This window comes from Momordica charantia (genome assembly GCF_013281855.1).
Source record: "Momordica charantia cultivar OHB3-1 chromosome 8 unlocalized genomic scaffold, Mcharantia_2.0 BLBB01000008.1, whole genome shotgun sequence".
NCBI classification, from domain to species: Eukaryota; Viridiplantae; Streptophyta; class Magnoliopsida; order Cucurbitales; family Cucurbitaceae; genus Momordica; species Momordica charantia.
In genome coordinates, this window is record NW_028275166.1 from 19,126,807 (window position 1) to 19,141,182 (window position 14,376).

Genomic DNA, 14,376 nt, shown 5'->3' on the forward strand with positions numbered 1-14,376 from the left:
GAATTAAAAAAATGGGAATACCAACGCATCTGGGAATAAACGATTGATCTTTGTTAATAGACCGGCTAAAGACCCGAATCATATAGTACTTACTATCGGTGCTACAGAGAGATATGTTTTTAGATATCGTAACGCAATTAAGAATTTAAAATCGTTTCCATTATTGAAAATCATGGAATTCGAAATCATTTCCTACCAATTCCCGATGCGTAAAGGATCTAGGCCATAGAAACTGATATTTTTTCCTTCGTGATTAATCTTCTATCATTTGTTTGGTTTTTCTTGGATTCTGCTGCACACTATAAGAAGTAAGACAGACTTATTTGATAACGGTGTCGTTTGTTGTTTTTTGTGTCGTGTTCCTTCTTTCTATATTTTTTAAAATTCCACCCAGCAACAGCAATTGGTGTAGACCGGAGACGCCCTGCTTGAGCTTCAGAGAGAGCATATGGCGACTGAACTGGAAGAATTGCTACACTTTCTATCTTCGCCCTCGCCTCAAGTAAGTCCCTTTAGGCCTCAACTATCCTTTGTTGTTAGCGTGAAGAAATTGTTACAGAGTAAAAGGGAACGGATTAAGAATTTTTTCATAGATTCGTTCGTATTTGGTCGATTTGTTGGCGCAATGGAGCATACGGTTCTGTGTATCTTACGAAACGGACAAATTTAAGCCCAATCCAAGATTTTGGAAGTTCTCTGTGCAGCGTCTTGCTAATTTAGTTTGCGTGTAATTAACTAGGTTTTAGAAATTTCTTGGTGACGGCCTAACACTTGTATGCTGTATAGGTGAGGAAAGCGGCCATTGATATTGTTCAAGGTTTAACTGGGTCTGAGGATGGGTTGCAGTCTCTTGCTAAGTACCCGAAGGTCCTGCTACCATCATTAGCTCGACTCTTGAGAGAACAAAAGGTGCTCTTTAATCTATCTTCCTCTTTATGGATAGAAGGTGATCAACTCTGTATGTATTATTATTTATATCATATAGGACGGAAGAGTTTTAATTGAAAATTTTCATTTGTCCCGAACGTGAATATAAGAAAACAACACACCCCTAGAGCTTAGTTGGCAAGGGCTTGGGGTCTCTAGTTATACTGGTTCAGAGGTTTCAAGTTTGAACCTTCCCGGTGAGCTTAGTACCAAAAATCCTTGATGTCTCCCGGGTTCGGGCCTTGGGGTGGGTGCGGGTGCCTCTGGGTTTAAGGGAGCAAAACTCCGACTCCCACTTATAAAAAAATAGAAAGGCGCTTAGAGAGTTTTATTGATAATGCTGTCATAATAAATCTCAATCACTCTGTCATGAGGTTGCTGCTAATTAGGATTTAAAGATAACTAGTGCTTCACTTTACAGCAATTTAGCGTCCAAATTTCATCTACTTCATTTGCATCATCAGGAAGGTGGGTTTCAAGTCTTAATATGGACTGCCATGAATGGGCTTATATCATGCGATTTCTGTAACTATCAGAAGACCTATTTGGATATAAATAATTTAAAGAACCAGGCCATCCAATACTAGTATAATTCAAGATATTTGGCAAATGTGAATAATTGAACATGAATAATTTTGATGATATATTTTGTTCTATCATATTAGGATGTGGCAGAACGAGCAGCAGAAGCTCTTGTAAATCTTTCACAAAATTCTGATCTAGCTGCCAAGATGATAGACTTGGGACTAGTTGCAGCAGCTATGGATCTTTTATATAATGTTGACTCCAGCATTAGCCAGTTGCTGTTAATGCTTCTGGTTAATCTAACTCAGTTGGATGCTGGTATTGCTTCGTTACTTCAGGTGTGCCTATACATAGTTACAGTGGCGTTGTCTTTGGTTGAAATTTGTAAAAGAGCTATTTTTATTGAAATTTGTATGAGATAGTTGGAAAGCTCTATTTTAAACATTCCATTAGGCATTAGCAATTAGATTAGACCTTTATAATCTTTACCAAATAAGAAAATACTTGTTATGGTTATTGATTCTGCTTCATAGACTGGAGATGACAAGATGCAAGGTCTCTATGTTATGAAGATTGTTAGATCATTTTGTAGATCGTCAAGTGAACCCACTGGTATGTTTTGCTTCTTCTCTACTTCAGTTTGCTTTGAAGGTTATGTTATTTTTCTAGAATCTTGGACTCCATATGCTATAACTTAATTTTTAAATACTTGGGATTGCAAGGTTCTTAGGTAATCTTTGTTTCTTCTAAGATCTTCTCATGCAGTGTTTTACCTACTTAGTTTGATACGCTTGGTAAATGAGTTTATAAGTTCTTTGGCCTTTCTAGAAAAAGATTGTGATGCCACAATGCCAGATCCTTTGTAGCCTTGACCTAACCCCTACAAACATTGATGCTAAAACACAACATTGAATTTCTGTCTTTTTGAGTTTATGAATTTTGGACGTTAGCGACAGAGTTCATTGTTCATCTAACATTTTAAATTGATTCTCTTCTAGATGATCCCTTTGAGCATGTTGCTTCCATACTTGTAAACATATCAAAGCAGGAATCTGGAAGGAAGCTTTTACTTGATCCCAAGCGGGGACTTTTGAAGCAGATAATTAGGCAGTGTGATTCAACTAGTCAACTACGGAAGAAAGGGGTAAGTCCAACGTAGCCCACTTTTTCTTTGATCCGTGACTGCTTTGAAAGGAATTTGAGATACAGATAAAATCTTGCTACTTACGTTCATCATTTATATTTCAAATTTAAAAAAAAAAAAAAATTTGTTGTCTTGCATATGCTCACCATATATATTTCATGTTTAATTTATTTTTGTTGTTCTTATTGAAATTATCTTCATTGGGCAAGAGCCAAGAATTGGCCAAATAATTTGCCTCTCCCAAGACTTGTCCAGCTGGGGGTTTCGAAAGGATAAAGTTCTCGGGCCTTTGGATAGGTCTGCCTCTTTCACCACCAAATAATGTTCAGGCCAAGCAAAGTGCTCCATTCCTCTCTTCTTGAAGCTATTTAGAAGTTTAACTACCCAAAAAACATCAAGATCTTTCTCTGGTCAGTGGCTCACAGAGGTCTAAATACCCAAGGGAAAATTCAGAGGAAATGTCGGAACTGGGGGCTCCACTGCTCTTTTGCCCATAGATGCTGGTCTTTTCTTTCAATATCTTTGACTTAAATGTTTGCCTTCCCAAGAAAATTGATGACAGGCTGATAGAAGCTCTAGCGGGTGGCCTTCTTAAAAATCTCTCTAAGTTCTTTGGAAACTCGCAACGATAGCTTTACTTTGGAACTTAGGGCTAGAAAGAAATCCCAGATCCTTTGAGAACATTACATTTACTTTACCTTCTTTTTGGAGAGCATTGTACAGCTCACAGCTTCTAGGTGGTGCTATACTTATAACAAATTCTTTTATACTTACTCTCTCTAAGATCTTTCACAATTGGGAGGACTTCTTGTGTTAGTTCTTTGGGAGGGGGTTATCTCATCCCCTGCCCCTAGGTTGTTCTTTTTTTGAGTAATAAAATCCCAGGTTTCTTATAATAATAATAAAAAAAATCCATTGATGGCCTAGGAAGCACAAATTTCTAAAGGGCTAGAATTTTCATTAGAATGGGAATATCCGAATATGCCATATTCCTTGAGACATGCATTGGAGATGCCAAATTAGGTGTTCAATTTTTCTTATTAATTTGTTATTATCATCATTGTCTAAGTTTGGACATGGGGGGATACTATGTGGTTCAGTTCGTATTTTGGATAAATTATACTTTTGGTTCCTGTGTTTTTAGCCTTTGGTCCCTACATTTCAAGGTTGATGTTTAATATTTAAGTTTTGAGGAAATAGTTAGTGATAGGTCATGCTGTTAGTTTTTCATTAACTACAGTAACAAAAAAACATACTTTTTAGAATTAATTTTATAATATCAATGATGTTGCTCCAAAACATGGAATATTTTCTTTAGAAGAGGGATTAATGACGAGGAAATGTCTGAATATTGCAATTTTCTAGATATAATAGAAGGAAAATCTCCTTCGAGAGAGGAGGATAGCAGATGCTTCAAGCGGGTTTTCTGTCAATTCTTTGGTCAGAGTTGGGGGTGTTTCTTCCTCACCAAAATCTGCATTTCTGCCTTATAGAAGTACTAAAATTATAAGGAAAAAAAATCTTGACTTGTTCCTTTTTCTACAAAAGCTAAACACATTGGATAAAGGACAAAGGGAATGCCTGAATTAGGCTTCCTCCGTGTTGAGGGAGAAGACATCCATCTTTCATTTTTTCACTGTCTATACAGTGAGTGTATTTGGAGGTCACTGTTTCATCTTTGTTATTGCTTGTGGGTCATCAAATTGAAGGCTAAGAAAGAATAATATATTTGCTTTTCTTTGTGGTCATGGCTTTAGAGGAAGAGCAAGAACCCTTTTGGTCAATCTTAATAAACCTACAATCTTTTAAAGAGGATTTTTTTTTTATAAATTTATAAAAAATGTGCTCCATGGAAGAAAATGCAACTTCTTGGTGTGTTCTCTATAATTTCTTTCTTCAAAATTATTCTATCACTGAGCTAAACTCTAACTGGAAAGCTTTTTGTTTTTTATTTGAAGGGGTTTTTTTGTTTGGATTTATCAAAGAAAGATTAGTATCTTGTAATTTTGAAGGTTAGTATCTCATAATTTTAAAGGTTGTTTGATTGTTGCAATTTCTCATACTAATTTTAAAGGTTAGTATCTTTTTCCCTTTGCACTCCATAGTGGAGAACCATGCAACAGCTTGAGCCCAGCCCGCAGTTGTGACCCATGCAGTTGCTCCAGCTACCCCAGGTTTTAAATGTTTTGTTTTAGACTTGGTAGCTCCAGTTGTAACAAATTCTTTGGCAAGTATGGAGGAAGAGAGAATAACATTTGGGGGGGGGTGGGGGGATGATGTTTTGCGAGTAGGGAAGGAGAGATAATGATGGGCTAGTGGGGAGTGCCTGCTGGAGGAAGAGGATGAGAAGGAGAGAAGAGAAGAAAGAGACGGGAAGAGAGAGGAAAAGAGAAAATGATGGTGGTTGGTGGGGTGAATGTCTGATTTGTGGAGGATGGGAGTGGTATGATAAGAGTGGAACAGAGGGAAATTAAGGGTTGAGGGAGCTTGAGCTCCCATGCCTTTCCTACAATCCTTACCAAGGTAACATTCACTAACAAAAAGATACCCCCATCCTTTATGTAGCAGCAGTATATAACTCACTCTCCTACCCAAAAAGCCCCTTAACTAACTTGGGCCCACAGAGCATAATTCCTTCTTTACCCTATTCTCCCTTCTTACCCCTTCTCTTAACATATTTCTTTGTGATGGGGGGCCTATCATGGTAGTGTAGTGGTCAGCTTCTGCTAAGGAAAAATAGAGGAAGGGGAAAGGAAGAGAGTTTGGGGGGGGGGGGGGGGGGGGGGGGGGGGGGGGGGGGAAGGGGAAGCACCTAAGTTAAAGTAATATAAAATTAAAAAACACATTGATACCTCGATATGTTGTTTCTGGTAGTTAACTAATGATCAACTTTAACTTTGGGACACCATTTAGAACCACCAAACCCATGAACTAAACAAAAACCAAACTTAAAATTCAAAGACTAAATGCGTAATTTTCCCTAATTGTTTGTTTGTTGTTTCAACTGCTTATAGTTCGTTGGTAATTTTAGTATAGTCCCCAAGGGGCTACCTAGTTGGCAAGGTTTGAGGTCTCTTGGTCATATTAGCTTAGAGGTCTCAAGTTTAAACTTTTCGGTGAACGTAATACCAAAAAACCTTTAATGTCTCTCGGGTCTGGGTCTTGGGGTGGGCACAGGTGCCTCTAGGTATGGGGAAGCAAAGTTCGAACTCCTAGTTATTAAAAAAAATGGTAATTTTAGTATAAAAGAGGCATTAAGCCTTTGTATGGATACTTTTTGAATGAAAGAGAAACTATTTTGGAGTAATCTTGGGTTTGGGTTTTGGATGTTTTTTTTTAATGAGAAACGAGTATTCGTTGATGGTATGAAATATACAAAAGGCTGCCATGGGCAAGTTACAAGAACGCCTTCCAGTTTAAGGCAAGGTCGTTTAGTGTGTAACTATTGAAAGGTGAGTAGAAACATGGGTTTTGGATGTTTTTAAGGTGCACCATGGCATGGGCCTATGGTGCAAAGTGAGGTGAGGCACTAGGTTGTTTGCCTTTTTTTTTGGGCTCCACGGCTTGATGAATGAATTCTCTTTGTTTATTATCAAAAAAAAAAAAAAAGTGAGGTGAGGCACAAACTTTTCCCTTGGTGGTTGTAATGGCAAGTAACTTCACCCAGGCACTCACCATTGGGGCAGGCAAACACTTTAGGAGAGCTTTAAGCCAAAAAAAGAACCCATAATAAAGAGGAAATCCAAACTTTCAAAAAGAGGAAACTCTTAAATCCGGATAGACCAACTAAAAACTAAGGATAGAGACACCAGAGAGACATACACGAGAAAAGAGAGAAGAAATAAATTCTCAAATTGATTGATCAAAGATGAGGAATAGAGGCACTATTTATAGGTTACAAGAGGAAACAAAATCTAGGAATAACCTCCTAATTTCCCTAACAAAAAAGGAGATTTATTTGCTAAATTTAAACACAAAATCTAAACAACTTTAAAACAACTTCTAACCAAGTCCACATAATCTTAACTTCTAACTAATTCAACACTCCCCCTCAAGCTGGACTATACAGATTGAACAGTTTCAGCTTGATCAACAACCTTTCAAATACGGGTCTCAAGAGTCCTTTTGTTAGGATATCTGCAACTTGATCTGATGATGGAACATACATCAGATTTATAATTTTCTCTTCAATCTTCTCCTTGATAAAATGCCTGTCAACCTCAACATGTTTAGTACGATTATGATGCACTGGATTGTGTTCAATAGCAATTGCAGCCTTGTTGTCACAATAGACTTCCATTGAACTATCAAACCTGATCTTGAGTTCTTGGAGAGGAGTTTCAGCCACATTATCTCACAAATACCATGAGATAATGCCCTGAATTCAGCCTCAGCACTACTTCTTGCAACAACTGATTGTTTCTTACTCCTCCATGTAACAAGATTACCCTATACGAAGGTACAATATCCTGTCGTAGATCTCCTATCTTGAATAGAACCTGCCCAATCAGCATCTGTAAACACCTTAATCTTTCTGTCATCATCCTTTTCGAAAAATAATCCAAGCCCTGGAGTTCTTTTAAGATATCTAAGAATATGATACACGGCTTCCATGTGTTCTTCAGTAGGAGCATGCATGTATTGACTTACAACACTCACTGCAAATGCAATATCCGGCCTAGTGTGGGATAAATAGATTAATCTTCCAACAAGACGCTGATATCTCCCTTTATCAACGGGTACCCCATCTAGGCTCTCTCCCAACTTATGATTGGGACTTATTGGAGTATCAGATGGTTTACATCCAAGCATTCCGGTTTCCTTCAAGAGGTCTAGTACATATTTTCTTTGACACACAGATATACCAGTTCTGCTCCTAGCAACTTCCATCCCTAGAAAATACCGAAGTGTTCCCAGGTCCTTTATTTCGAACTCCTTTCCAAGTGCTTGTTTTAGTCTCTCTATTTCTTCATGATGGTCACCTGTGACAATAATATCATCGACATAAACAATGAGGATGGTGATCTTACCTTGAGAGTGCCTATAGAACATTGTATGGTCAGTTTGAGCTTGGGTATATCCTTGTATACAAACAGCCTTTGAAAATCGCCCGAACCATACACGTGGGGATTGTTTTAAACCATCGAGAGATTTCTTCAGCTTACACACCTTTCCATCATACTTATCAATGTCAAATCCAGGAGGAAGGTCCATGTACACCTCTTCTTCCAAATCTCCATTGAGGAATGCATTCTTGACATCCAGTTGTTGTAGTTTCCAATCCAGATTTGCAGCAAGAGACAAGAGGACACGGATTGTGTTTAATTTTGCAACGGGTGCAAATGTCTCCTAATAGTCTACCCCAAAAGTCTGAGAGTATCCTTTGGCCACCAATCTTGCTTTATACCTTTCAATGGACCCATCAGCCTTATATTTGACAGTAAAGATCCATCGGCATCCTACCGTTGGTTTATCTTGAGGACGATCAACTACTGTCCACGTATCATTAAGCTTCAAAGCCTTCATTTCATCATCTACCGCATTTTTCCACTGTGGATTGCTCATAGCCTCTTGAATGGATTTTGGTACCTCATTGGCTTCCAGATTGAGAGCCAAGGTCTGAACTGCTGAAGATAAATGACTATAACCAATACATCGAGCAATTGGATGTTGAGTACACGATCTCACAGCCTTCCTAAGTGCAATAGGAAGATCAAGATCATTAGTATTGTCTTGAGGCACAAGGGTAGATTGTTCAGTACCTAAGGACGAGATGGATTCATGACTTTGCTGTTGAGGCTGTGGTGGCTCCACTCCTCTTTGAACCGTTTGTCGCCGAGAATAAACAAGAGTCTCAGGTTGCTTGTCACTTCGATTTGGGTTGACTTGATCATCTTCATTATTACAGGAAATAATAGGAACTGACTCTTCTATCCGAGTAATTGGGACGATCGGGATAGGTATTTTTGGCTGAGGTGACTCGGTATTTAGACCATCAATCTCAGGTATTTTTGACTGAGGGGACTCAATTCTGGTATTTAGATCGTCAATCTCCCAAAAATTTCCATCAAGACTACTTGTAATAGGCTCAGTCTCCACCTGAGGGGAATTTAGGGAGAAAAAAGATTGAGACTCAAAAAATGTGACATCCATGGTAGTGTAAAATTTATTGGTGAATGGACAATACCATTTATAGCCTTTTTGTGCAGGAGAGTAACCAAGGAAGACACACTTTCTGGCTTTTGGCTCCAATTTGTGACGTTCATGATCATAAACATGAGTGAATGCAGTACATCCAAATATTTTGAGGGGAATTGTGAGGACAGATCGGATTTGCGGATAGATAGTGAGTAAGATTTCTAGTGGAGTGTTAAATTTCAGAACACGAGAGGGCATCCGATTATTGAGATAACAAGCAGTAAGGACAGCATCACCCCAAAAACAGTTAGGAACAGAATTGGTGAACATGAGAGCACGAGCAGTTTCTAAAAGATGCCTATTTTTCCTTTCAGCTATACCATTTTGTTGGGGGGTAATGACACAAGAACTTTGGTGAATGATTCCATTTTGAGACAGGAAAGTTCCCAATATTTGATTAAAATATTCTGTCCCCTTATCTGTGTGAAGAATTTTGATTCTCGTATTAAATTGATTATGAATAGAGAATGGAACTGTTGAAAGATTGATGCAGTTTCTGATTTTTCTTTAAGTAAATAGACCCAACAAACCCTAGTGTGGTCATCAGTGAAGGTAAGGAACCAACGTTTACCGGACATAGTTTTGATGCGAGACGGCCCCCATAAATCACTATGAATCATTGTGAATGGACTGGATGGTATATACTCCACAGAAGGATAAGATGTACGAGAGTGTTTTGCAAGTTGACACACTTCGCAAGTAAAAAGGTCATCTTTATGAAAAAGTGAAGGGTACAAATGTTTAAGATACTGAAAACTCGGGTGCCCTAAACGGCGATGTAAAAGTAGAATTTGTTGTTCCCTAGAATTCGACTCACTACCAACCTGGAGAACTTGTTTATTTCTTAGACTTGGTCCTCTGAAGTAGTAGAGCCCTTCAAAGCCATCAGCATTGCCAATCGTCGTTCCCGTTATGAAGTCCTGAAACAAACACTTAGAGTCAGTGAACAGGGCTTGACACTTTAAATCATGAGTCAACTTCTGAACAGAAATTAGATTGCAACATAATTTAGGCCCATGGAGCACTGAGTGCAATGTAATGTTTGGGCTAAGAATAACAGAACCAAAGCCGTTAATAATGGCCGATGACCCATCTGCAAGCTTGACATGTGTCTGAATCGGGTTGGGTGAGTACATGGTAAACATATCATGAAAAGCGGTCATATGATCAGTTGCACCCGAATCTAAGATCCACTGATCGGAATGCTGCTGACTTGTTAAAGCTGCACTAAAAATACCTCGTTGTGCCACAAAACTTGACGAAGGAGTAGACTCAACCGGCGGTGTTAAGAGGCGATAGAGCTGTTCAAGTTGTGCCTTCGAAAATGGAGGGAGAGAGATGGCCAAATCTTGGGAGTTTGACACACTAGGGCCCACTTGATCGCCGGAGGAGCTGGTTCGAGACGATGGAGTATTTGTAGGTGGATGTGGCCGATAATCCCCTGATAAATTCTTCCGTTGAGGACGACCATGGAGTTCCCAACACCGATCTTTTGTATGGTTTGTGCGCTTACAATGATCACACCATAGGTTGTTCCGACGAGTAGATCGGGATGAAGGTGGTGGTGGACCTCGTGCCGCCAGAGCTGATGATTCCAGTGAGAGGGACAGAGGTTTTGTGTGTGTATCACCCATCATCACACGTTTACGGCTTGACTCCCAGCGAACTTCTGCGAAGATTTCGTCAATGGCTGGGATTGGATTTGTGGTAAGTAAGCGGCCACGCACATCATCTAATTCCGGACGAAGACCTGCAAGAAAATCATAAATTCGTTCCTTCTCGACGTGTTTGCGGAAGCGTTCAGCATCCTTTGAGTTCTCCCATTCGAGATTGAGACATAAATCAAGTTCGCCCACAACCTACGTAATGAGCTGTAGTATTGGGTGACATCGGATTCACCTTGTCGTAAGGAACGTGCCTTATTGCGTAATTCAAACAATTGAGCCGAGTTATCAAAATCAGAAAAAGCCATAGTGAGCGCATTCCAAAGATCCTTTGGTGTTGAGTAGAAGATGAAGGATTCTTTAATGTCCTCCTCCATCGAGTTAATGAGCCATGCCATGACCATTGAGTTTTGTGCATCCCACACAGAAAAAGAAGGGTCAGCTTCATCTGGTTCTGCTATCGTACCATTGATGTACCCGAGTCGACTGCGGCCACGAATAACTAGGAGGGCCGATCAAGACCATTGCAGAAAATTTTTTCCGTTGAGTTTTGGAGAGGTAATTTGGAGCGAAGTGTTTTCAGAGATAGAGATGTGAGGTGTCATGGATGTGCTTTTAGGGAGAGAAATTGAGGTCGTATTCGATCCGTCGGAACTCTCATCCTTGCCCACATCAGTCATGATGACTGTTTTAACCATTCTGGTGTCAATCTAAACCTAGCTCTGATACCATAAAAACTAAGGATAGAGACACCAGAGAGACATACACGAGAAAAGAGAGAAGAAATAAATTCTCAAATTGATTGATCAAATATGAGGAATAGAGGCACTATTTATAGGTTACAAGAGGAAACAAAATCTAGGAATAGCCTCCTAACTTCCCTAACAAAAAAGGAGATTTATTTGCTAAATTTAAACACAAAATCTAAACAACTTTAAAACAACTTCTAACTAAGTCCACATAATCTTAACTTCTAACTAATTCAACACCAACCTTCCATTTCTTGCACTTCATAGCTGAAATTGCAAGACACAAAGAAACATTAGATGAGGTGGTTTTCCATCCAAGAAAAAGAGGTTCTAGGGCTGTTAAAAACGATATATGAGAAGGAGGGGAGTTTAGGTGGGGTTGCAGTTGAGAATTCAATGAACAAATGCAGGTGCTCAAAACCGAAAAAATCAGGACGGGGAATAGGGAGTAAGTTATAGTTGATGGGTTGTATGTGGATATTTCAGAAGGTTTTTCTTTAGCAAGATGACTATATTTACCATAAATTTGTACTGTATATATCTTATTTTAGGAGAGTAAAAAATAATTTGATATATTTGAATAGTACAACCTAGGTCTTCCTATATAGGAGAAAGACCTACTATAAAAAAGAATAGTAAACCTACTACAAAAAAAAATATGAGACCTACAACTACAAGGAAAGAAATAAAAAGACAACTAATAAATGTATATATATATATATATATATTCCAACAATATATATTTATTATTTTATTTATTAAGGTGGGTTTGCATGCCTTGAGGTGGTGAAGAAAATTGTATTTATGTCATAGTTTAGGACTGTCATCTCCGGGTAGGTGGACTTAGCCAGGAAGTTTGAACTAAAATCCTATGGGGTAAGTATCCTCCGTTCTCTCTCCTCTCCCCTTGCTGATTCTTTCTGCTTCCACCGGATTTAGATTTTCTTGGTCCGTTTTTAGCCCGCTGTTACCGATTTTAGTTTTACGAAGTTTTTGAATCATGGTTTCAAGGAGTTGTCGAGTTGCAAACAAGTCATTTTTCATTAATTCTCAGCTGAATGGTTTCAACTAGAAGAGACATTTGATAACCGACATTTCCATTTTTCACTCCATAAGAAATAGTTAGCTTGGTTTGAAGAGGCCATCGTGGATTTGATGCAACATTTGATGAGAGTTAATTTTTTCAGACAAGCAAAGGGAGAATTCGGTATTTGTAGACTTATAAAAAGTTTTAACAAGCAAGGCCGCTGGTTCGAATGTATTTTGCTCCCTAAATCAGGTATGAGAGTAAGAATTGTGGTCCTTGTTGGTCAAGAAAAGAGGATGGTTAGTCTTCTGGGAAATGTTAAAGGATTCTCTCTATCATTCAAGGAATAAAGAGGATATCCCGCAGAAGTATGATGTCCCGAATCCTATAGCCAAGGAGAGCTCTCAAAAGCCTATTGTGTCCGAAGGAGAAGATACTATCTTAATTAGAAAACAGGGCTTTTAAGACAAAGATACCGTCTACTCTATCTAGAAGACAAAGATGCCGAACTCGAAGCTAAAGACCCCTAAAATTTCTCGTGTCATCACATCTTGGTGGATCTTTTTGTTTTGTAGTTAGTTTGATTCTATTGTTGGCTTCTGATATCACTCTTATTTTGATTGTATTGCTCATTGTCGAGCCTATTTTCTGCATTTTCATCTTTTCCTTTTTCTCTCACTTCTATTGGAGGTTGTATCCTTCAATTTTTTCTCCTTTTCATATTATTAGATATCTAATATATGAATTAAATTTACCTAACCCATTAGCTTAAGCTTTTGGGTTGAGTAGTGGTTTATTCATCCTTAGATAGTATCAGAGCGGGAGGTTTTATGTTCGAACCCCTGTGTTGTTGTTTCCTCCCCATTTATTATTGATTTCCACTTATTGGGTCTTGTTGCAATTTTTCAAGCCCACAAGTGAGGGGGGAGTATTAGATATCTAATATATGAATTAAATTTACCCAACCCATCAACTTAAGTTTTTGGGTTGAGTGGTGGTTTATTCATCCTTAAGACATATATCAATGAAAAATTGTTTCTTGTTAAAAAAAAAAGATAGGTGGACTTAGCCACTAACTCCAAAAGCTTCACTACCAATTTTGTCTTTGCCAACACAAATTAGGGGTGTAATTTAGTCGGGTCGAGTCAGTTTTGGGTTTTTTATTATTATTTTTTAATACCTTTTTGCAAGAATCAAGGCCCAAATTCCTCTATTTTCCTCTACTAGTATCTCTCTTTCTCTTTATTTTTTTAACTTTTTGTAAGAATCGAAGTGATCTCCCCGGTCAATTTTCCTTCCTCTTCCCTCTGCCCGTCTCTCTCTTTATTTTTTCCATTTTTGTGGGTTTTTGGTTGGGATTTAGGCATGGGTTTGGTACGGGGTTTTTGATATGTTTTGTTTTTAAAACAGTAGGTTATTGAGGCATCATCGTTCATCGTGGATTTCGTCATGTTTCGGCGTGGGTTCCATTGTGTGTTGGTGTGGATTCAATCGCGTGCCAGTGCTGGCTTTCATCTGTCGTAGCCGCTCGTTAGTCGTCTTCGTATTCCACCGTCTTGTCGATCGAGGGAGCAGACAAGAAAAGAAAAGGGCAGGGTTAAGGTATAACGGACTTCGGTTGGTCAGGTCAAACCAAAATCGAAACCAAACCGACATTTACTAGAAACTAATCGAATTGACTTGACCCGAACATGTTCGGTTTGGTTCGGCTTTCCGGGTCGGTCCAGTTCTTTACACCCCTACTCGCAACACCTCCCTCTTTGCAACAGGAATTGGAAGGACAAATTTCCCAGAAAGATCAAATTCGTCGGTTGGGAACTTAGCCACAGCGCCATTAACACTCAAGATAGGTTGCAAAAAGGATGCCATATATCTCCGTGCTGCTGCCATCTTTGCCATTTCTTGCGATTATGGCTCTGGTTTTTGGGGAAAATTGCTCTCGATCTTCGGTTGACAAACAACTTTGCACAACAACCCCAGCATCTTCCATTGGAACCCGTTATTTTTGTTTGGCTCTAATTTATGGGCTTGTATTTTTTGTTTGCTCCTTTGTATTCTTTAATTTTCCCCAATGAAAGCTCGACTTTTCATCCAAAAAAAAAGAACCATCCCAACATCTTCCTTAAATCGCTCCTGATGGGT

The 14,376-nt window shown here is 38.8% G+C and overlaps 1 protein-coding gene across 1 annotated transcript in view; it reads left to right on the forward strand.

Moving 5' to 3' along the window:
• Positions 1-339: 339 nt before the first annotated feature.
• The window catches only part of LOC111023223 (uncharacterized), a 29,449-nt gene continuing 15,412 nt past the window's right edge, over positions 340-14,376 (forward strand). The window contains 5 exon segments of the mRNA XM_022300606.2: positions 340-502; positions 787-909; positions 1,593-1,790; positions 1,986-2,064; positions 2,451-2,596. Coding sequence (XP_022156298.2) covers positions 449-502; positions 787-909; positions 1,593-1,790; positions 1,986-2,064; positions 2,451-2,596 — 600 coding nt within the window. The 5' untranslated portion in view covers positions 340-448.